Source organism: Chrysemys picta, chromosome 2 (genome assembly GCF_011386835.1).
Source record: "Chrysemys picta bellii isolate R12L10 chromosome 2, ASM1138683v2, whole genome shotgun sequence".
Lineage (NCBI taxonomy): Eukaryota > Metazoa > Chordata > Testudines > Emydidae > Chrysemys > Chrysemys picta.
Genome location: NC_088792.1, coordinates 220,421,592 through 220,449,095, shown reverse-complemented (window position 1 = coordinate 220,449,095; position 27,504 = coordinate 220,421,592). Strand labels below are relative to the sequence as shown.

General features: G+C 42.6%; 1 protein-coding gene across 6 annotated transcripts in view; it reads right to left on the bottom strand.

Moving 5' to 3' along the window:
• The window catches only part of SNTG1 (syntrophin gamma 1), a 790,136-nt gene that overhangs the window by 50,152 nt on the left and 712,480 nt on the right, over window positions 1-27,504 (bottom strand). For all 6 annotated transcript variants that reach the window (XM_008168521.4, XM_042857030.2, XM_008168520.4 and 3 more), the window contains one exon: window positions 21,319-21,390. In XM_008168521.4, coding sequence (XP_008166743.2) covers window positions 21,319-21,390 — 72 coding nt within the window. The remainder of the gene's footprint in view (window positions 1-21,318; window positions 21,391-27,504) is intronic.

Genomic DNA, 27,504 nt, shown 5'->3' with positions numbered 1-27,504 from the left:
ACACAGTTTGCACAAACACACTTGTGAAAACAAGAAAAGAAGCACTCAGAAGGATCACAGTGCAACAAATTCATTGTCACAAATGACAGGCAACAAGGTCACCACCTAAACTGAGCACATATGGCATCAGGGATAAAAATAAATGCTTTTGGCTCTCAAGGCGAGTGGTCATATCTTATATTGGACCAACTTCTGTTGGTAGGAGAGACAAGCTTTCGAGCTTAGACAGAGCTCTTCCTCCACCAGCTGAATTAAAGGGAAGTCTCGATTAGCTACAGTTCATTAGTGTCTGTACCCACTGTACACCAGATATTAGAGAGTGACTTAGTGTGTGATTCAAAACCTACTGAAGTCACAAGGAGTCTTTCCATTTACATCAGATAGCAATAGATCAGGCCCATAAACACAGACATTTGAACTACAACCACACAGGGAGTAGGTACTCAGATACCATGGAAATGTGATGGCAGTTGTGAACTGCATACATTCTCGGAGGCTCAGATCCTCAACTGGTGTAAATCAGCATAGATCTTTAAAAGACAATGGAGTCATGATGACTTACATCAGCATAGGATCTGGTTCTCTGCATGTAAGAGAGCACAGTGTGAAAATACAATGTACAAAATACAACATTCGTGCATGCACATTTACAAACTATACATAGATCTTCCACATACTAGACTATTTAGGATGTTTCAAACTTCTCATGGAATAACATTCGCCTGAATTGACATATTTATGTAGGACTTGTAAGATTGATTATCTACCCAAACTATCATGGTAATATATGGTTAGAGCCTGAGAACTGAACACAACACGTGACAAAAAGATCAATTATTACTTTGGGACAGAATCACTTTCCCGTTCCTTTGCTTTTGCACCATTCAGGCAGTGTAAAAAGTGAGAAGCCCACCAGTCAGTCCCTTTGTGGGATGTCCCCTGGCCTGGAGGGTCTCCCAAGAGGGTGTAGAGCTGACATAGCTAGCTTCCTCTACCCTCTGGTATGGGGGGTGAGGGAAGGAGATTGGCTGGAATGCTCTGCACTCTGGCTATCCTCAACTGCTGTCTGATTCTTCAGGGACCACAGCCAACAGAGACAAGTTAGAGCAGCACTCTATAGTATTCTAGCCTGCACTGGGGCTGAGGGAAAGAATCTGTTTGTTGGTCCTCAGTTTCTCTTTTTCTCCTGTACGGTGTTGCTCTAGATGACTGAGGGCAGGTCTTCACTACAGGGGTGGGGGAAGTGTCGATTTAAGATACGCAAATTCAGCTACACGAATAGCGTAGCTGAATTTGACGTATCGCAGCTGACTTACCCCGCTGTAGGGACAGCGGCAAAATTGACCACTGCGGCTTACCACCTCCGCTGGTGGAGTAAGAGCGTCGATTCGTGGATCGATTGTTGCGTCCCAACGAGACGCGATAAATCGATCCCCAAGAGGTCGATTTCTACCTGCCGATTCAGGCGGGTAGTGTAGACCTAGCCTGAGGGAAGGAGGGAGGGATGTCATCCTTAGCCAGGTTCACACAGAGCCAGTTGAACTATCCTGCTGTCTCTGGGCTCTCACTGATGGGTAGGTAAGCAGGCAATGGGAGTAGCCTGAACTACTTCCCTCCTTTCCCTTTGATGGAACAGTCAGACACCAGGCAAGTTGTACAACAGCTGAACCAGGGAAGGGACAGCAGCTACTCAAGACCGCCCTAAGTTCACACTAGAACTGCTCCTGGAACTGCAGGGAAGTAGTGGGAGACTACTGGCGAGGTGACAACCCCTATGCTTCTCTCCATAGTGAAAACATTCCAATTTAAAAACTTGTAGAGCACCACTTAGCAATCTCATTTTTCAATAATAATCAAATACTAATTTTCTTAACAGCTACCTCAGAGGCCAGAAGTTAGAGCCCAAGGGCCATAAGTGTCCCCCAATCCCCAGATTGGACACCCCTGGGTTAGAGGGACAAATCATAACACTTTTATACTTGGATGGTAGAAAAGAACCCAAAATAAACATTATCCCAAAATGTGCACATACTTCTAACAACTTAGAAGGTACATGGAATTGAATCTATCACCATCATATTTAGAACACTGATAAATAAGGCTAAGATTTTGTCACAGTTATTTTTAGTAAAAGTCACGGACACGTCACAGGCAACAAACAAAATGTCACGGAGCCCGTGACCTGTCCATGACTTTTACTACAAATAACCATACAAGTTGCGTGACAGAGGTGTACAGCCCGGGCTGCAGCCCCCACCGCGGGGCAGGAGCGCCTGGCCCAGGCTGCGGCCCCCACCATGGTGCAGGAGCCCACGGTCCCGGCTGCGGCCCCCGTTGCAAGCCGCAGGGCAGGAGCTGCCCTCACCAGGGGGCAGGAGCACACAGCCCCAGCTGTGGTCCCCATTGCGGGGCTATGTGGGGAGCATAGCCACAGCTTCAGCCCTGGCTTCAGCTGCAGACAGATGAAGAAATCACGACGGTCCGATAAATTCACTGAATCCGTGACTGCTGTGATTGTCATGACTAACTCGTAGCATTACTAATAAATAACATATTAACTATTGAAAACACTCCTGTAACTCTTGTCCAATGACAGTAATACCGCTGCACGTACAGTCCTAACAAGTTTATTTGAAAGCGTATTAGTGTTAGATGTTTACACCACATATTGTACCAGGGCAGTAACCACGACAGGGTGAATGGGGCAGCCACCCAGGGCACAAAGCCAGGGGAGGGAGGCTGAAAAATGGGATGGATGAAAAAAGAAATGGTAGGAGGCAGAGCCCTGCAGTGGGACTGGGATCCACGGGTCCCATTACTATACTTGCTACCCTTACTTTTGTACTGCTGCGGATGGTGGCAATACCATGCCACCCTTACTTCTACGCTGCTTCTCATGGCAGTGCTGCCTTCACAGCTGGGTGGCTGGAGAGTGGTGGTTGCTGGCCAGGCATCTAGCTCTGAGGCAGCGCTGCGGCCAACAGCAGTGCAGAAGTAAGAACGGCATGGTATGGTAATGGGACCCATGAGGTCCCAGTCCTGCTGCAGAGCTGTACCTCCTACCATTTTATTCGCCCATCACATTTTTCCACCCCTGCTCCCCCAGCTTTGCACCCTGGGCGGCTGCCCTGCTCACCCCACCCTGGTTATGGCCCTGATGGATACAACTGTGTTGAGAATTTTAAGAAAAAACACATTTCAGAGCAGAAAATTGGGATTTTTTAAAACTTTCATAACTGACATAACAAGCACAGATGTGCCAGGGCTATGAACTACCAAGCCTAGCAGTGCTAGGACTGAGCCCAGGCAGCCCTCCCCCCCCCAAAAAAATTAAGCACAGAATAGCATACAGAGGGACAGGAGAATAGTGCCTATCTTCACAAGGTTGGATTTAACACATCCGGGTTTCATGGCCACACTCATATAAGGCCTGGTCTACACTAGGAGGTTATGTCGAATTTAGCAGCGTTAAATCAAATTAACCCTGCACCCGTCCCCACAACGAAGCTATTTAGTTTGACATAGAGGTCTCTTAAATTCAATTTCTGTACTCCTCCCCAACGAGGGGAGTAGTGCTAAATTCGACATGGCCATGTCGAATTAGGGTAGGTGTGGATGGAAATCGATGCTAATAGCTCCGGGAGCGATCCCACAGTGCACCACTCTGTTGACGCTCTGGACAGCAGTCCGAGCTCGGATGCTCTGACCAGCCACACAGGAAAAGCCCCGGGAAAATTTGAATTCCTTTTCCTGTCTGGGCAGTTTGAATCTCATTTCCTGTTTGGACATCGTGGCGAGCTCAGCAGCACTGGCAACAATGCAGAGTTCTCCAGCAGAGGTGACCATGCAATCTCAGAATAGAAAGAGGGCCCCAGCATGGACTGATCGGGAAGTCTTGGATCTGATCGCTGTGTGGGGCGATGAGTCCGTGCTTTCGGAGCTGCGATCAAAAAGACGGAATGCAAAGATCTACGAGAAGATCTCAAAAGCCATGACAGAGAGAGGATACAGCCGGGATGCAACGCAGTGCCGCGTGAAAATCAAGGAGCTGAGACAAGCGTACCAGAAGACCAAAGAGTCAAACGGACTCTCCAGATCCCAGCCCCAGACATGCCGTTTCTATGACACACTGCATTCCATTCTAGGTGCGGCTGCCACCACTACCTCACCACTGACCGTGGACTCTGTGGATGGGATATTGTCGACGGCCGCTTACTCGGAGATGTTAGCAGACGGGGAAGATGAGGAAGGTGATGAGGAGGACGAGGCAGTCGACAGCGCTTGCATCACTGATTTCCCAGACAGCCAGGATGTCTTCATCACCCTCACAGAGATCCCCTACCAACCATCCCCAGGTGTTAACCCGGACCCTGAATCAGGGGAAGGATCAGTCAGTGAGTGTTTTAAACATGTAAACATTTATTTTGAACAGAACAGGAATATTAACAATGGGTTTTTCATGATTACTTTGCCCTAGGCGCTTAACGTTTTAGTCCTTGGCAGTGCAACTACTGCAAAAGAATCTAACAATGTCCGGTTTATCATGATTAGTTTGCCCTAGGCGCTCTACTTTTTAGTCCTTGCCAGTGCAGCTACTGGAAAAGAAGGTCTATATGTCCAGGGATAGAGCTGAAATCCTCATGGGACATCTCCACGAAGCTCTCCTGGAGGTAATTGGAAAGCCTTTGCATGAGGTTCCTGGGGAGAGCGGCCTTATTGTGTCCTTCGTGGTAGGAAACTTTTCCGCGCCAGGCTATCATCAAGTACTCTGGGATCTTTGCCTTGCAGAGCAGCATACGGCCCTGGTTTTTGCTGGCTTTCATGCAGCATGCGTTCTTTCTCGGTCTCAGAAATCCTCAGCAGAGTGATGTCGCTCATGGTGACCTGCTTAGAATTAGGGGAATGTTACTATTGGGACTGCTTGCCTGTTCCTTTACAGAACTGTCACCGGTGGTTTACAGCCACGCGGTGGAGGCGGGAGAGGGGCAGCATACAGGGATCTTTCCCGGGGACAGCAATGAGGGGGTGGGACAGGGGCAGAGTTCATGCTTGCCGGATTGCCGGCAGCAGGAACTGGCCAACGATAGGAGCATTGCTTTGAACGTGAAAGGAGGGCACTGCTATAATTTAAGTTTTAAGCAGCCAAAAGCCTATGGTTTACCATGTCAGCCTGCTACCCGAATTCCGCTGTCCTGCCCCGCTTGTCTGATCTCCACTGCAAGACCCCAGGCACTGAATGCGAAGGCCGAAAATTCGACCTTGTCCTGAGTGCGCATGTGATAGGTGCTGTGCATGGTCTTGTTCACAGAGAAAGACTATGTTCATTGTTCACAAAAAATTATCTTTGTGAGGAATTCACTCCCTTTTTCCCATCCCACAGCTGCGACTGTCTCCCGACCTACCCTGGCATCCCCCTCCCAGAGGCTGGCGCAGATTAGGCGGAGAAAGAAAAGGACATGGGACGACATGTTCTCAGAACTTATGGGCTGCTCCCGAGCCGATGCGGCCCAGCAGACCCAGTGGAGGGAGAACATGTCGCAATACCAGCGAGCACACAGCGAACGGGAGGAGAGGTGGCGGCAGGAAGACCAGCAGGTGACTCAAACGCTGCTTTGACTAATGAAGGAGCAAACGGACACGCTCTGGTGCCTTGTGGATGTTCTGCAGGACCGGAGGCAGGAGGACAGAGCCCCGCTGCAGTCTCTCTCTAACCGCCCTCCCCCGCCACAAACTCCCATACCCCCCTCACCCAAAGCCCCAAGAAGGAGGGGTGGCAGGGGCCATGAAAACTGTCACTCCACCCCTGCAGACTGCTCAAGTACCAGAAGGCTCTCATTCCCAAAAATTTGATAAGTCCTTTCCTTCCCGCCTCACTCAAGCCCCTGTCCCAGTTTCATCTCCTAACTGTGTAGTTGCTAATAAAAGATACGTTTCTGTTAATTACTGTTTCCATCATGTTCTTTTAGGGGAGAGTGTGTTTGAAGGGGGGAAGGGGGTTCGTAATTGGAGAGGACAGTCACCTTTACCAGGGTACAGACACGGGGGCAGGTTCAGGAGAAGGTCACACACGCATTGTAGTCACTAGGCACCCTGGTCAGTCTGGGAGGTGGTTTTCATGTTCGGGCCATGCAACTTTGTGGCGGGGGAGGGCGGTTAGAGATCTTATGCAGCGGTCCTTATCCTGGATCACAGAGCCATGCAGCAGAGGATCTGTAACCTTCCTCCCCAGCCACAAAGTCACATAACCCCCACACACAGAGTCCCGAAAAGGAGGGATGGCAGGCTCCGTTGAAATAACCAGTCCACCACTGCGGACCACTCTCGGAGCAGGAGCCTGTCATTCCTCGAGTTTAGAAGCGTTCTTTCCATCACTATGCCCGCTCCCCACCACAGTCTGCGTCCCAGTTTCAACACTTTACCGCGAAATCTGTAATAAAGAAAATGGTGTTCATTAACAAAGTTCCATTTATTTTATTTTTAAACGTGTGTTGGAAGGGGGGGAATGGGGTATGTAGCTGGAGAGGATAGTCAACAGTAAGTGGGTAAAGAAACGGCGGCAGGTTCAGCTTCTCTTTAAACAAACTTAATAGTCACAGGTTACCCTGCTCACTGAGGAACCTAGCTTTCAAAGCCTCCCGGATGCACAGCGCGTCCCACTGGGCTCTTCTAATCGCACGGCTGTCTGGCTGGGCGTAATCAGCAGCCAGGCTATTCGCCTCAACCTCCCACACCGCCATAAAGGTCTCCCCCTTGCTCTCACACAGATTGTGGAGCACACAGCAAGCTGCTATAACAATGGGGATATTGGTTTCGCTGAGATCAGAGTGAGTCAGTAAGCTTCTCCATCTCCCCTTGAGACATCCAAAAGCACACTCCACCACCATTCTGCACTTGCTCAGCCGGTAGTTGAAGAGTTCTTTTTCAGTGTCCAGGGCACCTGTATAGGGCTTCATGAGCCAGGGCATTAGCGGGTAGGCTGGGTCCCCGAGGATCACTATAGGCATCTCCACATCCCCAACAGTTATTTTCTGGTCCGGGAAGTAAATACCTTCCTGCAGCCGTCTAAACAGACCAGAGTTCCTGAAAACACGAGCGTCATGAACCTTGCCTGGCCATCCGACGTTGATGTTTGTAAAACGTTCCCTATGGTCCACCAGTGCTTGCAGCACCATTGAAAAGTAGCCCTTTCGGTTAATTTACTGGCTCGCCTGGTGGTCCAGTCCCAGGATAGGGATGTGAGTTCCATCTATTGCCCCACTGTATTTTGAGAATCCCATCGCGGCGAAGCCATCTATGATGACCTGGATGTTTCCAAGGGTCACTACCTTTGACAGCAGTAGCTCAACGATTGCGTTGGCTACTTGCATCACAGCAACCCCCACGATAGATTTGCCGACGCCAAAGTGGTTTGTGACTGACCGGTAGCTGTCTGGCGTTGCAAGCTTCCAGAGGGCTATGGCCACTCGCTTCTGGACAGTTAGGGCTGCTCGCATCCTGGTGTCCTTGCGCTTCAGGGCAGGGGGCAACAACTCACAAAGTTCCAGGAAAGTTCCCTTCCGCATACGAAAGTTTCGCAGCCACTGTGATTCATCCCAGACCTGCAGCACTATGCGGTCCCATCACTCCGTGCTTGTTTCCCGGGCCCAGAATCGCCATTCCACAGCATCAACATGACCCATTGCCACCATGATGTTCACGGCGCGGGGTCCCATGCTTTGTGAGAGATCTGTGCCACTCTCAGACTTCATGTCCTCACCGTGCTGCCGTAGCCTCCTCGCCCGATTTCTCAGCATCTGCCTCTGGAAAAGGTGGATGATAAGGTGTGAGGTGTTGACAACGGCCATAACTGCAGCGATGGTCGCAGCGGGCTCCAGGCTCGCAGTGCTGTGGCGTCCGCGCTGTCACTCATCAGAAAAGTGCGCGAACTGATTGCCCGCCGGCGCTTTCAGGGAGGGAGGGCGGGACTGACGGTTGGATGACGACAGTTACCCAAAACCACCCTCGACACATTTTTTTCCCCAGCAGGCATTGGGGGCTCGACCCAGAATTCCAATGGGCAGCGGGGACTGCACTGCCCACAGTGCACCGCTTCGAATGTCGATGCTTGCCCCGTTAGTGTGGACTCACAAAGTCGAATTACTGTCCTTAGTGTGGATACACACGTTCGACTTTGTAATATCGATTCCACATATTCGATTTAAGTACAATTGAACTACTCTCGTAGTGTAGACATACCCTAAGTCAATGAATCTATTCAGCAAGGGGCACGACAAAATGAACATGTAAATGTGCACAGTTTTCCAAAGAGTGAGCCTCATCCTGCTAACAAGACTCTGAGCTATATCTATTCCTTAGGCCATTTTCCTTCTGCTAGGCAAAAGTTATCTGGCAGCTGAGCAGCACTCCTCAATGCAGGATTGAGTTCCCTTGTAGTCCCTGCCCTTTCCATTACTTTTTCACCTGTGCATAGGTGTGCAACACTCCAAACCTGTGCCTATGTATCTAATTGTACTTTCTGTTAAATAATGGATAAGCAGGTCAATGGACTGACCAATGTGTGTGTACATTTTTTTTTTAACAAAAATGCTATGCGCCTGTCCCAAAAAAGTTATTAGTTCAGGGTAGTATGCTGTCCCCCACAAAGCATGACAAAACTTCTAAAGGATGCTGCAAATATGAGATAAAAATGTCTGGAGTCTTGTACTCTGAGTTGGACTAAGACACCATCCTTATTAACTAACTTTTCATCTCATGGAAGTTGTTTTGTTGATAAGATGTTTCACTTCAGTAGAACTAAAATGCACTCAGACACTCGCTTAGTGATTATCATAATCTTGTTCATTTATTATCACTTATTTGTCTGCGGTGGCCTTTATTGAACTTTGTGATGACTTCATATGTGCTGTATGAGACTAATAATGATTTAATTGTAATATTTGCCTGGGACCACAATTAAAAACAAATTCTCTGGGAAAGAATTGTCACAAGAAGGGAAAGTTGTACCAGTCTCCTGACTCTCCACTCAAAAAAGGTCATTTTATCTATCCATTTATTTATTTATAACCATAAAAAGTTCAAAGAAACAGCCTTGCAGCAAAACTAACTGTCAGGAAGGTCTTTGGCTCATGTCCACATGCTGTGTAATCCAGCATCCCTGCTGTCAGGAGGGGTGACTCCTGTTTGCCAAGTTAATAATGATGTACCTATTAAGTAAGAGCAATAAATTTCTCCAAGGGAAACTAGCATGGTTCATTAACTTGAAAAGATCAAGTTAAAGTGGAATACTTCACAATCATCAGATAGTGGCATTATCTTCATCTCTCTCCAGAAAGTCTATTTTCTCTAAAAACTCCATGCTCTCCAGCTAAACACTGCTCCTTTTTTGAAGTGCTCACTACCTTTTATTTTACTTAAAATGTAGCTGGTAAACACTAGAAAGTAATCTCTTCTTGGGGCCAATCATCCAATATGTGAATGGCCTGAGCTTCCACTGCAGTCAATGGGAGTTGAAGGTGCTCAGAACATAACCATACCTACTCAGCAACAGCTTCCAAGACTGGGTGACGAAAGTGTGCCTAACTCACATGGATCATCTTGGGCTAGACGGAATCCCTTCCTTATGCTGGTGAGCCATTTTTGCAGTCCCATTGGTGGCAACACTCACCATCATGAGTAAGGCGTTCACAATCTGTTCCAAGGAGAGTTATTGGGCAAAACAGACTCTTTGGTATCAGGTGACTTTAATTTCATTTTTTAAATATATATTCAGTTCAGCTTCCACTTTCACATTAATAGAAATGATTTTATCATATCAACATTTTATACTTTGTAGATGGGAAAAAGTTGGTGAGATCCTCTGCTCACTGGTGAAGCCAGCTCAATGACCTCTTTGCAGCAGAAATACAAAGGGGGCTTACCAGACACAGTAATTGGGCCCAATACTTGTCTAGGTCCTTTAAAAATAAAAAGCACTATACAAATGTAAGCATTAATTCTAGAGCACATTAGGTGTAAAGAGAAGTTAAAAAAACAATTTAGCAGGCATTTTGCACCTCCAGTCATCATTTATTTAGTAACTGAATATTAATTAGTTCTTCACACTCTGTGCCCAGGTTTACTATTATTTTAGATATTAATCTTCGCTCACATTTAGCTGCTGGGTATGTCTGCATGAATAGAGAACTCCACTTTCTAAGAGGTTCACATGTTCCCTTTTTTATTTCTCTTTTTAAGAACACTCTTCCGTGGCCTCACCATTAGTTGCTATGGAGATGATTTTGATAGCACTTACAAACAGCAAGAGCAGATTCACTTCAGAGTAACAAAGATATTGTTTCATAAAACATTCTTATTAATAAATAATAGGGAAGAGAAGGCATAACATAATGAACATGTACACACACACACATATATTCACGCAGTATCTGCTCCCTGTACTGATACTTTTCTCAGATTTCTGTTTGGTGAAAATAGCCTGATATTTATTTGCTGAGTGACATGCTGAGGTGTGTGTGTGTGTGTTTGTATATGCTGAGATTATATAATTTTTCTAACATTGCAAAGAAGCACTAATGGCTTATAACTTCACCAAACTTTAACTGTTTGAGCTGATATTTTCCATGAAAGGTGTCTGCTTCAGGCTGAATGTTCTTATTAAGTGTCAGCTAAAACAGTTTATTCAATTCTGAGAACAAGGTTACAAAAAACGACATTGTTTTGCCCATATTAAAGAACTTTGTACAACTGTGTTGTTGACAAGCTCTGGTGTTTCCACGCTTTGCAGCACAAACTTCAAATTCAGAGATGGTGGGTGGTAATGGTGGGACGATGTCAGGGATGTGCCTTTTGCCATACCCATAAAAATCTGTCATAATTTGGCCAAGTTAATTGCTTTTTTCAAAATGGTAGTTCAGATGTGTTCAGTAGAGACTTGACAGCTAAATTCTCCGAAGAGCGTACACTGAGCATGCTCCATCCCCACAGGGCGACAGTTTGCTCCATCACAGGGTTGCAGTTGCCAAGCAGAACTTTCCCTGCCATTACTCCTCCTGCCTTCTGGGGGCTGCTGTGTTACCAGGTACTGAGAATAAGGAGAATGGTTTCTCCTGTTCTCTCAGTGCTCTCCCTGATGAGGACAAGATAACATGGAAAGAAGGATGAGGCAGCCTGTCTTGAATGCAGAGTGCTGAGGAATGGGGTGGGAGAGATGTAGGGCATGTGTTGGGGGATCGGAACAAGAGTTCAGGGTACAGGGGAGTTAGCAGGAGCCAGGAGGTTGGAGTAGGGATAGGGGCAGGAAGACAAGGGGACAAATGACTGTGTGGGTTTGTCGGGGGGGAATATAGGAAGGAGTAGAGGGAAAGGGGAGGATAGAAGCTAACTGGGGTTAAGTCAGGAACCACGGAGAAAGGAAAACATGGCAGACTAAGTAGCGGGAGCCCAGGGAAGTGACACAAGAATCCATGGGGATAGCAGCAGGAGAAGGGACAAGAGCAGGAGTTGAGGAGGTGTGGAGAGGAGACGCTGAGGCATGCAGGAGCAGAAATGACTAATTACTAGAGTACATTGCCCTACAGAACATGAAAATTAACTAAAGTAAAAAAGACTTTGGTTTCTGTTACTGGACCTATCAATTAATTCAGCCTCCCAGGGTTGGATCGTTGGCTTGACTAGATTGTCTGGCAGCATAAAAACAGACTAAAGGCAGCTGAAGTGGCTAGCTGAGAATTTTCTTTGCATTGGGGACTCTTTCAAATGTACACAACTTGTATAGCCAGCTCTTAATCCTTGCTTTTTCATCCCTCGGCCCAAGAGCTGCGGCCAGTGATTCCTCCCTGCCTGAATATTCCTTTGGCAGTATTCACAGCTAGTAATATTTTAAGCAGCCTTGAGGCTGTTTAAAGTTATTTCTTGAGACCATATTGGTCCACAACAAACTATGCTGATTGTCAAATAGTATACGAAGAATCCAGTCTTCTGATTATATCTATCTGTACTGTATTTTTGTTTGTACTGGTCCGTCATGTTATCTGAATGCACAACTGTTTCCTGTATTTCTCCCTTTTTCTCATATCTATGTATATAATAAAAATATACTGTAAAATGAGTTATTTTTACCACCAAGAGTATTTATTCTGTGCTGACAAAGTTAAGGTCAGAGGCGGCTGTTCTAACTAGAAGTTTAATTTGAGTAAAGAATGCAGCATTAGAGCACTCAAGATAAAAATGAAAATAATTGCATTTAGTGAGTCATACACACAGGGATAGTTGGGAAGTGAGAGTCTGAAATATGACATGAGCCTTCTGTGCCTTCAGGTTGGAGCTGATTAGGAATATAGTAAGGAAATAACTGTACTGATATGAGAAATACCTTGCATAAACTCCAGCTGTTCACCATCCTGACACCTTGCCTGTGTGGACATACTCATCCCCTTTTTCATTTCAGAGCTAATTTGCCATCAGACTATAACTACTGCTTCATGCCAAATAAAATAGCATTTTTACGGTAGGTCTCAAAGCATCTGTGATTTGACACCCAGGAACTAGAGAGGAGGTGATCAGACTACAGAAGGGATTTACTCATGATTGAAAGTACAGTCTTCCATGGTGGTAAAAACTAACTTTAGGAAATAAAGGCAATTTTGACTATCCTGGATATAATATTTTAATCTAATTTGCATAACCTGCCTAAAAGATTATACCACACTAGATTAAAAAGAAAAAAAATGGTCTAAATAACAAAATGTTTAATTATGTAGTGCCTTTTATCTCAAAACCTCAACACATATTATATTTACACAGGCTAATATTAGCTGGATACACATTGTAGGTCTGGGCTGAGAAAATGGGCCTACCTCTGTAGTGGTGCTGTGGCAACTCCTGTCTTGGTCTAAGGGTTTCTCTTGGTTAATCCTGCTGTGTGTAAAGGAAGCCAGAATTGGCTAGTAGTTGGCAGAGCACCACACACAAAAGACAGAGTCTTCTTGCTCTGCTCCCATCACTGAAAACATCCCATCCTACTACCGTCTTCCATTCTTTGTCTTTCTAAGATTTCGAGACACTCTAAATGCTGCATCTTTACCTTAATAATATATGGAGATATCCGATCTCCTAGAACTGGAAGGGACCCTGAAAGGTCATCGAGTCCAGCCCCCTGCCTTCACTAGCAGGACCAAGTACTGATTTTTGCCCCAGATCCCTAAGTGGCCCCCTCAAGGATTGAACTCACAACCCTGGGTTTAGCAGGCCAATGCTCAAACCACTGAGCTATCCCTCCCCCGAGGGATCTTGGACAAAACCACCAGTGCAGGGCAAACCTGCCTCAGTGTAGCAGTTGGGAAAGTCTAGATCTATGTTTGGGAAAATAATATTCACACATTTTAACACCAGAAGCGAACATTAGATCATCTAGTCTGACTTCCTATATAATACAGGTCATAGAATTTAATCCAGTCACTCCTATATTGAGTCTAATAACTTGTGTTTGAGTAAACCATATTTTCCAGAAAGGCATCTGGTCTTAATCTGAAGACTTCAAGAGATGGAGAATCCAGTTAATCCCCTCACTTTTAAATGTGTGTCTTATTTCTAATTGGAATCAGTCTTGCTTTTACTTCCAGCCATTGTTTCCCATTATACTTTTCACTAAACAGCCCTTTGGTACCTGATATTTTCTTCATATTGTACTTATATATCATAATCAAGACACTTCTTGATCTTCTTTTTGATAAACTAAGCAGATTGAACTCTTAAATCTTTCACTCTATGGCTTTTTTTTCTTCCAGCCCTTGAATAATTTTTGGAGCCACATATATTTATATTGACTTAATATCCTTTTAATGGGGCTCAATATAACTCTTCTAGGTATTTCATGGAGATATACCTATCTCATAGAACTGGAAGGGACCCCAAAAGGTCATTGAGTCCAGCCCCCTGCCTTCACTAGCAGGAACAAGTACTGATTTTGCCCCAGATCCCTAAGTGGCCCCCTCAAGGATTGAACCAATGTTCAAACCACTGAGCTATCCCTCCCCCCTTCATTGTCATAATGAACAACTCATTCTAATTTACCTGGAATTTGTTTGATAAATGACGCAGTTTGGACCTACTATACGACATCCGTATTGCATGTTAAAATCTAATATGCCAAATTGAAATCCTTTAGTATGAATAGTCTTTATAAAGTGATGCAGATTTTCAGGGTATTTAGAAGACTTAGCACAGAGTTCATATTTATTTTGATGTATACTATTGCCTTGATGAAATATTCACATCAACTTTTGAAATAATGATTTTATTCTAAAAACTTGAAATTAGAATTAATGGGCCACATATTTTAATTGAAGTCAATGGAAGCTGCATTTGATAGTCGCCTAACTTAATTAGCTCTATTTTCTACAGAGAAAAAAGAGGATTATAACAACTACATACTTCTTGGTATTATAAGGATTAGTTAGTTGAAGTTTATATAGTACTTTGAATATATTATTCAATATTCTCCTCTAATATTAAGTATTGTAATAGCTGTGCATATTTTGTAGGATCAGGTAGTTCACATCCTCTACTACTTGTACCACTCTATATGTTTGTATGTGATAAGGAAGAAACTAAACTTCCCCACATGAGGAAAATCAATGTCCTGGCCTAAACGAGAAACTTGTGGTGGTAAATGTCTCTAATCACAACCAGTTTGCTAGTTCATTAGAGCTGTAGTCAGAGTTGGGAAAAATGAGGGGAGAACTAAAAATGACCTGGGACAAGTTTAGAATAGGTTCTCCCATTGTGTCATTGGCGTGCCTTGGAATTATAGAAGGGATATTTAGTGGAGAAAGTTGCCAGCATATATCAGGAGAAAAATGCTAATATAGCACTCAAAGCTAAAAAACGATGTATATGCCAGTGACTGAAGTTTTTTAGCCTAACACACTGAAAACATTTTTAAGGGACAACTCATTCGAAGAGAGATGTAGCTAGGTAAGTCTGATATGATCACTGAGATGTAGAATTGCCTGCTATAAAAATATCAGTCAAATAAGTTAAAGTGAGAGGCTTTAAATGTGCATTTTCAAATACATGATTTTGGTAATTACTGGCAAATAAATAAATCCTCAGACACTGGGGAGGAAAGACTGTCAAATTACTATCCATGCTTAGGTGAAATGAATAAGGCTGGATCTTTGCCACAGCTGTCATGAAAGTCAAGACATTTGTGGATTTTCAAAAGTTATTCATTGCGTTTGACATTTTGGGACTTTTGTGTGCAAGTGAGTGCGAGGATTGATTTTAGTTACAGCAAAAAAAAATTCCTTAGGGGCTGCAAAGCTGCACCCTGAGCTCCATGGGTAATAGAAAACATGAGTTCAGAAACAACTGGTAGAGACACAAGGGATCAAAGCATTGGGCTCTAGCAGCTCTAATTCCCAAAGCATAAAAGTTGTCCCTTCCCTGAGATAAACTGAAAATTTCTATAATTTGGAAAGCCAGTGTGAATAAAAGACAATTTGGCAACTCCAAAATACATCTGACATTTTAGCATATATTTTCCATGATTTTCTCTCAGAAATCCTACAAGATAAACCTCTATCCCTGATCAATGTACAATTTGCTAGGTGCATCAAGACTCCTGTTGAAAGAGTACTTAACAATCCTCCATCTCTATTGAGCAAAGCACTAAGCATGTTCTTAACAGGAATGAACATAAGCTTGTGCTTAAAGTTAAGCATGAGCAAGTGCTTTTAACGAATCATGGTGTAAAAGATTTTTGTTGTGCCTCCTCTGAAGCATAAAATAACCTGGTTCAGATTCAACCTATTTGATAAATGATTTGTTCTCCTATGACAAGTCCAGACTGGGACACAGTTCATGAAAAAAATAAGGTTTACATATTTGTGTAAATCAGTGGTATTTATAGTTCTGCAGTAGTTCCCTTTGTGGTGTTAAAACTGCTTTATAAACATCATTTGATTAAATCTCTCAACATTGCTGTAAGATTGGTTAAAATAGGAATAGTGCCACCTATGAGAAATCTGAAGGTCAAAGATGTTAAATGGCCTAGAGAAAATAATAAAATAAGTCTGTGACAGTTAAGGAACTTTTTCCTAAAAATTGTCATGACCGTCAAAATCCATAGAATATATTTAGAAAAAATATGGTTGGTTTAAATATTTAGAGTGGCTATAAACATAATATTAACAACAACAGGGAAGGTACACAAGACAGATTAGGCAAAGACAAGGTTAAAGAACATTTAGATAAATTAGATGTATTAAAGTCAGCAGGGTCTAATGAAATTTGCCCTAGGGTACTTAAGCTGAAACAATCTCAGAAGCATTAGCAATTATTTTAAACAACTCATTGAGAATGGGTGAAGTCCTATCATCCAATCTAATTTCCTTCTTTTATAGGGTTACCAGCCTAGTGGATAGGAGGAAGTAGTAGACATAGAATCACAGAATCATAGAATTGTAGGAGTGGAAGGGACCTTGACAGGTCATGTAGTCTACTTCCCTGCACTCATGGCAGGGATAAGTATTATCTAGACCATCCCTGACAGGTGTTTGTCTAACCTGCTCTTAAAGACCTCCAATGATGGATATTCCACAACCTTCCTAAGCAATTTATTCCAGTGCTTAACTACCCTGACAGTTAGGAAGTTTTTCCTAAAGTCCAACCTAAACTGCCCTTGCTGCAATTTAAGCCCATTGCTTCTTGTTCTATCCTCAGAGATTGAGAACAATTTCCCCCTCCTCCTTGTAACAGTCTTTTATATACTTGAAAACTGTTATGTCCCCTTTCAGTCTTCTCTTCTCCAGACTAAACAAGCCCATTTTTTCAATCTTCCTTCATAGGTCATGTTTTCTAGACCTTTAATTATTTTTGTTGCTCTTCTCTGGACTTTCTCCAATCTGTTCACCTTTTTCCTGAAACGTGGTGCCCAGAACTGGAAAAAAACAAACAAACTTCAGTTGAGATCTATTCAGCATGGAGTAGAGTGGAAGAATTACTTCTCATGTCTTGCTTACAACATTCCTGCTAATACATCTCAGAATGACGTTTGCTTTTTTTGCAACAGTGTTACAATGTTGACTCATATTTAGTTTGTGATTCACTATGACCCACAGATCACTTTCTGCAGTGCTCCTTCCTACGTAGTCATTTTCCATTTTGTATGTGTGCAACTGACTGTTCTTTCTTAAGTGGAGTACTTTGCATTTGTCCTTATTGAATTTCAACCTATTTTCTTCAGACCATTTCTCCAGTTTGTCTAGATCATTTTGAATTTTGATCCTATCCTCCAGAGCACTTCCAACCCTTCCCAGCTTGGTATCATATGCAAACTTTGTAAGTGTACTTTCTGAGCCATTATCTCAATTACTGATGAAGATATTGAACAGATCTGGACCCAGAACTGATCCCTGTGGGACCCCATTCAATATGCCCTTCCAGTTTGACTATGAACCACTGATAACTACTCTCTGGGAATGGTTTTCCAACCAGTTATGCACCCACCCACCTTATATAAAGTAGCTCCATCTGGGTGCCACATTTTAGGAAAGATGTGAACAAATTGGAGATAGTCCAGAGGAGAGCAACAGAAATGATAAATTTAGATAACATGACCTATGCGGAAAGGTTAAAAAACTGGGCACGTTTAGTCTTGAGAAAAGAAGAATGAGGAGGGACTTGATAACTCTTCAAATATGCTAAGGGCTGTTTAAAGAGGATGGCGGTCAATTGTTCTCCATGTTCACTGAAGGTAGGACAAGTAGTGATTGGCTTAATCCACAGCAAGGGAGATTTAATTTAGATATTAAGAAAAACTTTCTAACTGTAAGGATAGGTAAACACTGGAATAGGTTACCAAGGGAGGTTGTGGAATCCCTGTCATTGGAGGTTTTTAAGAATAGGTTAGACAAACACCTGCCAGGGATAGTCTAGGTATACTTGGGTACCCCCTCAACACGCAAGGGATGGATTAGATGACCTCTTGAGGTCCCTGCCAGCCCTACATTTCTATGATTCTCTATACCAATATAAGGGCATAGATGTATAGAAAGATAATTACACTGATTATTATGTTTGATCATGACAAGCAATCTACTCTCTTTTTCCCCTTTAATAGAGCACTGGTCTATGGAGACTTCCTTCTTCTCTCATCTTGCCTCTCGTTCGAATCTTAGAATTCCTTTAGGTTTTCCCTTTACATTGTTTGTGCTGATTAACTTTCATGATCATTCCAATATGTATCTAATTAACCCTCCATTTTGCAGTTCTTTATGGATGTCAAGATGAAGGGACTTACCTCCCATATATTAAATGAATGAAGAAGCCTATCCCCCCCCCATTTCCATGTGTAAATTATGGAGTAGGTAAGATTTTTGTTTTCCATCCAAGGAAAAATAAATCTCTGTGGAAATTCCTGCATATCATCCCATCAAATGATATGCAAAAGGCTTGCTTCCCTGTGGAAAGGGCCACACAACTTGCTCATAAACTTGACAGATCCCCAGGTATCTATGGAAGACCAGGGTAACTTTCCTTGGCTCCTGAGAAGAATAGTTGTGTTAGAACCCCCTGGATTCAGCTGCTTCTGTAACCACAAAAAGGTGTAGTGTGGGGGAATGGTCTGTAGTACAGGTAACAGACTGTGCGGGTGGAGGGGTTTTTTCTCCCAGGCCATCCATTTCTCTCCTTTGCAGTTTATGGAAGGGTAATGTATAGTGCTGAGAGGGCGGCTGAGTCCCTCTTCTGTCACAGAAGGAAGGAGATTTTCTCTATGTTGAAAGCTAAGCAAGACAACTTAGGCTAAAGCCTTTAAAAATTCCAGCACGAGCACTGCATTCACGCCTGACTTTCCTTCCCCCTCACCCAAACTCATTCCTTAAGGAAAACAAATTCATGACAAAAGAAGTACACAATGTACTATAGAAGGGAAGGGGTTTGGACATGAGAATAGACAATGTAACTAAGTCATTTTTCTTAGCTGCATCTATTTCAGTTATATCCATGGAGTGTGTCTAGAAGCATGCACTGCTAAAAACAAGCAAGATTTATGATGCTGACAGAAATCCTGAATAACCTCCAAGCTCTACAGAGATCCTCTCTGTGCCATTGGTAATGTGAAGTTGAAACTGCATAATTTTTAATGTTTTTATATTTAGACATAACAGAGGCAAAATACATGGTACACACTGTGCAGGACTGGAAAAAAAGTGAGGATTAATGGAAGAGTAAGGTGATTTTACTGTTTTTTCACAAATATTTCACCTAAAGAATCTACTCTGGCTCAGTTTCAGACTTCAATAACTAGCCCAGGCTTGCAGATAACACAGCAATAATTAAATATTAATGAAGTAGTAAATATATAATGGAGATTTTCTCTCCCTCTTTTCTTCTCCACCACCCACCCACCCATTTAATTTTAGCTCTAATTGTATTATTATGCAGTAGTTGAAAACATCTGAGGCAATAACTGGGCAAGGCTATCAGCCTAAATTAAGTTCCCTTGGCATTGTTTCAGTGGCATAAAGAAAAGTTTAAAGTTGCACTTAGAGAAACCCCCTCCCCTGAGGGAATCCTCTGGTGATACACAGCCAGCATGGCACATACTATACCACCTACTCCTTCCCCCTGCATATAGATGGTGTTGTGAGGCCGGCCAGGAAGTGAGAAGGGTATGGCCAGATCAGCCTGCAGTCTGTTGCTCCTTAGCCAGCCAAATGATTCCTAAGGGACTGTTCCAGTTGGCATACATTAGAGTGGGTGCAGAACTATTCTAACATGGACAGAGAGCTGTTTTAAACCCCAGCTGGCCTCAGGAGCCAGGCAAGAAGAAAGGTGACTTAACAGCACTGAATTTTCTCTTCCTGGAAGCCTAGCTTCTGCCATTCAGGGGAGAAAAGGGGTAAAGAAATCTGTAGCATTTGAAAGATGTTCAAGGGTGACCTCCTAGGAAATAGAGGAAGATAGGGGGAAAGAAGAGATGGTTAATGGGGAAAAGAATGAAAAGAGTAAACAAGTGAGTGAGGGAGTAAGGTAGCAAGGAAGGGAATGGAGGAATACATTTTAAAAAATGTTAAAAGGATCTATGTAATATTTGTATTTGTTATTTTTAATTAAACTTGTATAATAAAATATTTGGATGGGACATTGTCTTGGTACTGACTTCACGAGCACTATTTGTATGAGAAAAATGACTCATGTACCCACTGCCCAGTGTTTGCCGCACCATGAGGCACTCATAATTAACTTTATTCTAAATATCTGCATTTGACACAATTCTTGATACTTCCATCAAATTATAACATTTTAATAGAGTGTAACTGTAAACTTTTTCTAACACGGTATTTACAAAGGTTACTATTAAAAAGTCAACATTTCAGATAAGTTTCCACACCATGGAAATATCACTGTTATTGTCCTATCACCTTGCTGTCAAATGATAAATGACTTCTAATAGAGGCCACGTTAAAAAGTTGAGAAATTATCAAATTCCCTCCCACGTGTATCAGGGAGGAAAAATCATTTCAAATGTATGGAAAGAGAAAAATTTTCCTAATCTCTGTTTTGTTTTCTCCAATTTTTACCTTGTATTTAATATACATGAAAATTATTACACACCTAGAGAATGTTCAATTTCCATGATGTTTAAAACACAGAATGTCAATATATAGTAAGCCTGAAACGACATTAAATATATAACATGCAATACTGTTACATGCAACATGTGATCCCCTTAAAACCTTGCCATTTGCAAAGATAACTGTTTAAACATTATATAGTTGCTCATTCTATGTGTTGAGAATACAACAAATGAAGTAAATTATGGTAAAAGCAGTAAATGACAAGTTTTTAAGAACACTAATGTATATATTTTCAGAGCTCTATCCAGCCCACAAGTACATGGGTGCAACTTTCTGTGGCAATCAATGAGAGTTGCATTCATGTATCTGAGGGCAGAATAAATCCCTATTTGTGTAGTTACTCAGTTTAAATTATTTATATTACAAATGTTATATTGGTTGAGAAGCTATAAAATGCTTTGCCAATGTAAAACATATACTGGATCATGGTGAAAAAGCACTTTCCCATGTGGACGGTAACTCAGTTAAACTCAGTTTACATCCAATCCTGCAGCGCTTTGGAAAAACTTTGCTCATCCTGTACCCACTCATGTCACTAGGAGTTTTGCCATTGACTCCAAAGGGAGAAGGTTCAAACTCTTCCTGACAGCACGCTGTGCAATTTATCTAGCTATGTTGTTTTCCCCCTTGCCTTTCAGCTGCCACCTCCATAACTTTTTACATTTGCTCCTCATACCTTGAGAATTTTGTACATGATCTCATAAACTGAAAACGTTTTTTCAGCTCGTGTCCAATCCCACGTGGTGACCTCGAAAAAACAAAAAAATACAATAAATAATGTAATTTTACTTTGTCTTAATGATATAGTTTATAGCCCATTTTGTCCTGTCCCAAAGATCTTCTTTCATTGATACACTGCATATGCACAGAAGAGACACACAACATTGCCTTAGAGAACTGTTACCATGGGCCACATTGACACATTTAGCCCTCAGGTAGCAGTGGTGAGGAGGCACACTACTCCACAAGGAGCCCAAAGAGACATTGTACCTCAGGGAAGCACTGTCCCTCCCTGAGTGTCCTGGGGTACAGTGGGGCTGTATTCAGGCAGTATCATCCTTTAGGGTGGTGCAACCAGCTTTCCTGTATGTTCAAGAGTGGGGTTGGGCCAAGCCTCCATCTTCTCCCTGCTGCCTTTGGAGTGTTGTTGGCTGCTGCAGATGCATTGAGGGAGCAGTCCCTGAGCAATCCTGACAGACCTTTGCACAGGACTTGTAAAAAAGGCATTATTTTTGCACTTCCCCTCACTGAGAAGACATGTAAAGGCCTGTTGCACACTGCCCCTATGTAGTGTTATGTTTATTATTTATATTGTGGTAAGGCCCCCAAATATACACAAGGACACTACTGCACTAAGCGGTGAAGAAACACCTAACAAAAGACAGTCCCCAAAGAGTTTACAATCCAAATACAGGATAAGAGACAATAGCTAACAGGGGGAGGGATAGCTCAGTGGTTTGAGCATTGGCCTGCTAAACCCAGGGTTGTGAGTTTAATCCTTGAGGGGGCCACATAGGATCTGGGGCAAAATCAGTACTTGGTCTTGCTAGTGAAAGCAGGGGGCTGGACTCGATGACCTTTCGGGGTCCCTTCCAGTTCTATGAGATAGGTATATCTCCATATAGTATGTCTTCACTACCGGCCGGCTTGGCAGGCAGTGATCGATCCAGTGGGGATCGATTTATCGCGTCTAGTCTAGACACGATAAATCGATCCCCGAGCACTCTCCCGTCGACTCCTGTATTCCAGCTCAGCGAGAGGAGTAGGCAGAGTCGACGGGGGAGCGGCAGCAATCGACTCACCATAGTGAAGACACCACGGTAAGTAGATCTAAGTATGTCAGCTACGTTATTGATGTAGCTGAAGTTGCGTAACTTAGATCAACCTGCCTCCTCCCCTCCCCCGAGTGTAGACCAGGCCTAAGAATCATATTTGTATTAGCGAGTGTCTACTCTTGCACCCCTTCAAACCTTAAGCTCTGAAAAATATTTCTGGCCCACCTAAAAGTTTATCCCAGGACATAAAATTTATTTTTACAAGTATTAATTTTAAAACAATTGTATTACATGGAAACATTACAGATTATAATAAAGGGTCAATAAAATGATATAAGGGCTAATTAATAGGATTTAGAAAGGACAGAAACAGGCAGCAAAATGTATACAGTCTGGAGAAGAATCAAGAAAGATATGATCACACTCTATAAATACCTTCAAGGAAACGGAGAGAAAGGAAAGAAAGGAACTATTCATAGTTTCAGAAGACAGAGGAACAAGGAACAGTGGTCTGAAAAGTTGAGGTTATATATTAGAAAAAAAGTTCTTAACAGTAAAAGAAATTGGACAGTGGAATAGAACCCTATGAAAGTGGTTGAGACATCATTGCTATTGATATTCAAGAACAGGACAAATGAAAGAGCAAATGTATTTGGTTTCCAAGACTTGAGAATAAAAATATCCTTTAAAATATATGAGAGAACTTATTGCTTTACCTAAGTGAAACCACAGACATGCATGAGAGAGGTATGTTAGATTGTTGAGGAGCTATTGTGGAAAGGATTGGGGTAATATAGCAATCCAGGACTTTATAAAGTGTTTGCTCACTTTTTATGTTGTATCATGCATAGATTTGTTTAACTGTTTTATAATGATTGCTTCAAAATAATATTAAAACACCAAGATGTTTGCTGGTATCATATAAATTTCTATTTTTCATCTGTTTTCTACATAAATGAGACCTGCTAAAGGATGACACTGTGTCTTTATGGTTAATTTGATTATGGAGTTGCATGACAAATGTGCTAATAGTACTAAATCTTGTTGAGCATATAGATTAAAATAATTGAAACTCAGACAAGAGAAGCATAAGCCCAATCACTTTATCTTACTAAAATAAAATTCAGTAATGAAAAGATCAAAAAGATTAAGTGTTATATTTGCTCTTTTAATAGAGTTCTAATTATCTGCAGTCATCTATGTTACATGGTTCACCTCCCCCCCCATCCTTTCTATTACAACAAATGATAAAAAGGATATTTAGATTCAATCATATACCTCCAAATCCTGAAGTCTTTACTCAAAAAAACCCGCATTTCTGTGCAAGGGACTTTTGCTTGTGTAAACAATGCAGGATTTGGCCCTTATTTGTTTTCTCTAAATCTCTCTTTTATATCCTTAATTACATTTAGTAAGGAACAAGAGTGTTAGCACTGCATAGAGTATAATTAACTTCTTAACTGGGCTGTAGCCTATTAAAGTCTTGGTTTATGGGTGGCAATCAGAGAAGCCCATACAGGAACAAAAACAAAGGAAGATTTTCCTAGTACGAGTTACCATCCTGCAAACCTTTATTCATACAAATAGTCCCATACCTCACATGAGTAATCACAATAAAGTAAATGGGACTACTCATATGAATAAAAATTCTCACACTGGCATGTCCACGTGTTTTATGTTTGGTAAAATGTACTGCAAATATGTTATAAATACATGCCAGCATATGTACACATACATGAGGACAAACCATAGCTGACAAACCATATTTGATAGAGTGCTACTACTGAGAAATAGGGAATTATGTGAAAATATATAATTACTTTGTGATTGAATCCTACTTGGCTAAACAGAGGAATAAGGACAGGCGAAGCACACACTGCCCATACAGAATCTACTCAGATCCCAGCTCTGGGCATGGGGATGGCATGCATGATACTCTACCCTCTGAGCAAGAGGTGGAGCCCTGGCTCTACCTCCTCCCAAACACTGGCCAGCACAGTTGCCTAGATGCAAGTATATTTTCTCAGGAGCAGAGGAGGAACTGTGACTCAGAGGGTGCCTGAGACACAACACCATTCTACACTTGCTACCTTTTAGAACTTAAAAAGAAGATGAAGACGACAAACTAGTGTCATGGCTGCTTTTTTGAGTATAGTTAGGAGAAAGTGTTATTGTTCAAATGGGAAGGGGGAAAAAAAAGAGCAGATCATAGAATCATAGAAGATTAGGGCTGGAAGAGACCTCAGGAGGTCATCTAGTCCAACCCTCTGCTCAAAGCAGGACCAACACCAACTAAATCATCCCAGCCAGGGCTTTGTCAAGCCGGGCCTTAAAAACCTCTAAGGATGGAGGTTCCACCACCTCCCTAGGTAACCCATTCCAGTGCTTCACCACCCTCCTAGTGAAATAGTTTTTTCCTAATATCCAACTTAGACCTCCCCCACTGCAACTTGAGACTATTGCTTCTTGTTCAAATCATAGAATATCAGGATTGGAAGGGACCTCAGGAGGTCATCTAGTCCACCCCCCTGCTCAAAGCAGGACCAATCCCCAGACAGATTTTTGCCCCAGATCCCTAAATGGCCTCCTCAAGGATTGAACTCACAACCGTGGGTTTAGCAGACCAATGCTCAAACCACTGAACTATGCTACCACTGAGAACAGCCTAGTTCCATCCTCTTTGGAACCGCCCTTCAGGTAGTTGAAGGCTGCTATCAAATCCCCCCTCACTCTTCTCTTCTGCAGACTAAATAACCCCAGTTCCCTCAGCCTCTCCTCATAAATCATGTGCCCCAACCCCCTAATCATTTTCGTTGCCCTCCAGTGGACTCTCTCCAATTTGTCCACATCCCTTCTTTAGTGTGTGTGTGGGGGGGAAACTGGACACAATAGTCCAGATGAGGCCTCACCAGTGCCGAATAGAGAGGAATAATCACTTCCCTCGATCTACTGGCAATGCTCCTACTAATACAGCCCAATATGCCTATAACTCACTCTGTGCAAGCACATACACTACTAATATTACACAATTTATCACAGGCCAAAAAAAAAATTTTTCTGTGAGAGCTCCTTGTAAAAATATTGGCATCACATCCCTGTTTAGAAAGCAACTTGATTCAGGGAGCTTATGCTGCAAAAAAGTATAGTCCTTTTATGACTCCCATTTAAGTAACCCATAATTAGAAGCTGAAAAATTGTAGTATTGAAACAGTTTGATGATAATCTTTGAAAATTACAAGAAAAAAAGAACACATATTGCTATATGATTGCAAACAGAACAGTGTGCACAAAAGTGTGTGGTTATAAAACATGATGTTCAAAATCCTTTTTATAACTATTGCAATCTTTTACAATAAAGCAATTTTGTCCAATACCCCAAAACGTGCATGCATTGCACTTACTGTCTGGTGAAAATGACTCATCCAAAGTTTTTATTTTTTTATTTTAAGGCACTCAGTGTCATTCTCTTTCAATGTGCACTATAGGACATACAATTTTACTTTGGTTTCCTTCCCAGCTCATGGAGAAAAGGCATTTTTTCCCCTCTGATTCTAAGCTCTAATTTCTCTTTGCCTGTCTTAGAACCAAGGGCCAGAGTCTGATACCCTTACTCATACTGGGTGGGATATTTTGCTGCACAGAACTTGTAGCCCAGGAGAAAGGAGGGGTAAAGTGCCTTTAATCCCTGGAAACTGTCCAAGCTACAGCAGCCGTTTGGGGCTGCCCTAAGTGCAGCACGACTGTCTGGAATCTCAGCAATATCGGGTGCTGTGGTCTCTCCTGCCTCTAGCACACCCACTATGTGTGTAGGTGTTTGGGGTGGGGAGGGAGGAGGTGCTTATGGCCATCTTCTACAAGTGCCTGTGCCAAGAGAATCCTTCCATGGTCAGATCCAGAGGTTTTAGAGCCACTTTATACTATTTGAGCCTTTTACCCAGTGTGAAAGGGCCAGACTGACAATGAAACTCTCATCCAGTGATTGTCCACTCTCATGAATTCTATGTGAATTTGGCCCAGGGCTGGAGGCAGTCACAGATGTGAGAATCTCCAGCCCGCTTGCAAATGTCAGCTTTTCCTGGGGGAGAACCCCCTCTGATTGGCTATCTTCCCCACTGCCTCACTGGAGAACAGTATAATATTTTTATTAAAAAAATACTTGATAAGTAGTTCCATTGAAGTCAGTAGGACTACTTCTGGAATAAGGTGCTACTCAGCACCAGTAAGAACATTAGAATCTGGTCCTGAATGAAAATTTAAAAAAAAAATCAGAACTCCTTGAAAAAGTTCTCTCCAAAACTAACAAGTGAATAATTGTGCTGTGTCGGGGTCAGATTCATCCACCCTTATTCACAGTGAGTGGTAACTTTCAATCTGCTCTACAGGACATAGAAATTTATTTCTGTTTCCCTCCCAGCTCAGAGAGAGAAGACATTTTTCCCTCCAGTTCTAAGCTTTAATTTCCTCTCTGCCTCCTCTCAGAACCAAAGGCCGGTGAGCAGCCCCATTGAAATCATTGAGACTTCTTGCTCAGGTCCTCATGCATCAAAGCACCTAAGCATAGGCAGTACAGCTAATTCCAAAAGTTCAAAAATCATGAGATTCTCTTGTGTTTTCCGTCTGTCTTTTGAATTTTTAACTCCCCTTGCCACGCCCAATGTGTGTGACAATTGATGTGCTTATCTTAAAGCACATGCTTAAATCTATTCCTACCCAATAAAGCACTTAACTGTGTGTTTTACTGTAATGGGACCTCAGGACTGCATAAATGCTTTGCTGAGCAGAAGTAAAAAAAAAAACCTGAGCTTTGTTGAGTTAGGGCTCAAGTGAGGCACTACTCAACATGAGTAAGAGCAGTAAAAATTGGCCCTAAACATTTTGCTGGTTAAATTCAAATTAAACCAACAATATTACTCAGCCCACTTTCCCCTTCCCCTATCTCCCTCCCCTCTGCTGCTCTCACACAGTATAAAAAGTCACATTCAAGATGAAATCTGGAAACATAGATGTTCTGAAAATTCATTTCCACAGCATGCAAAAGGCTCTGATAGTCCCCATGCCTTCAGCTGTCTGAATCTGGAAGGCTGGCT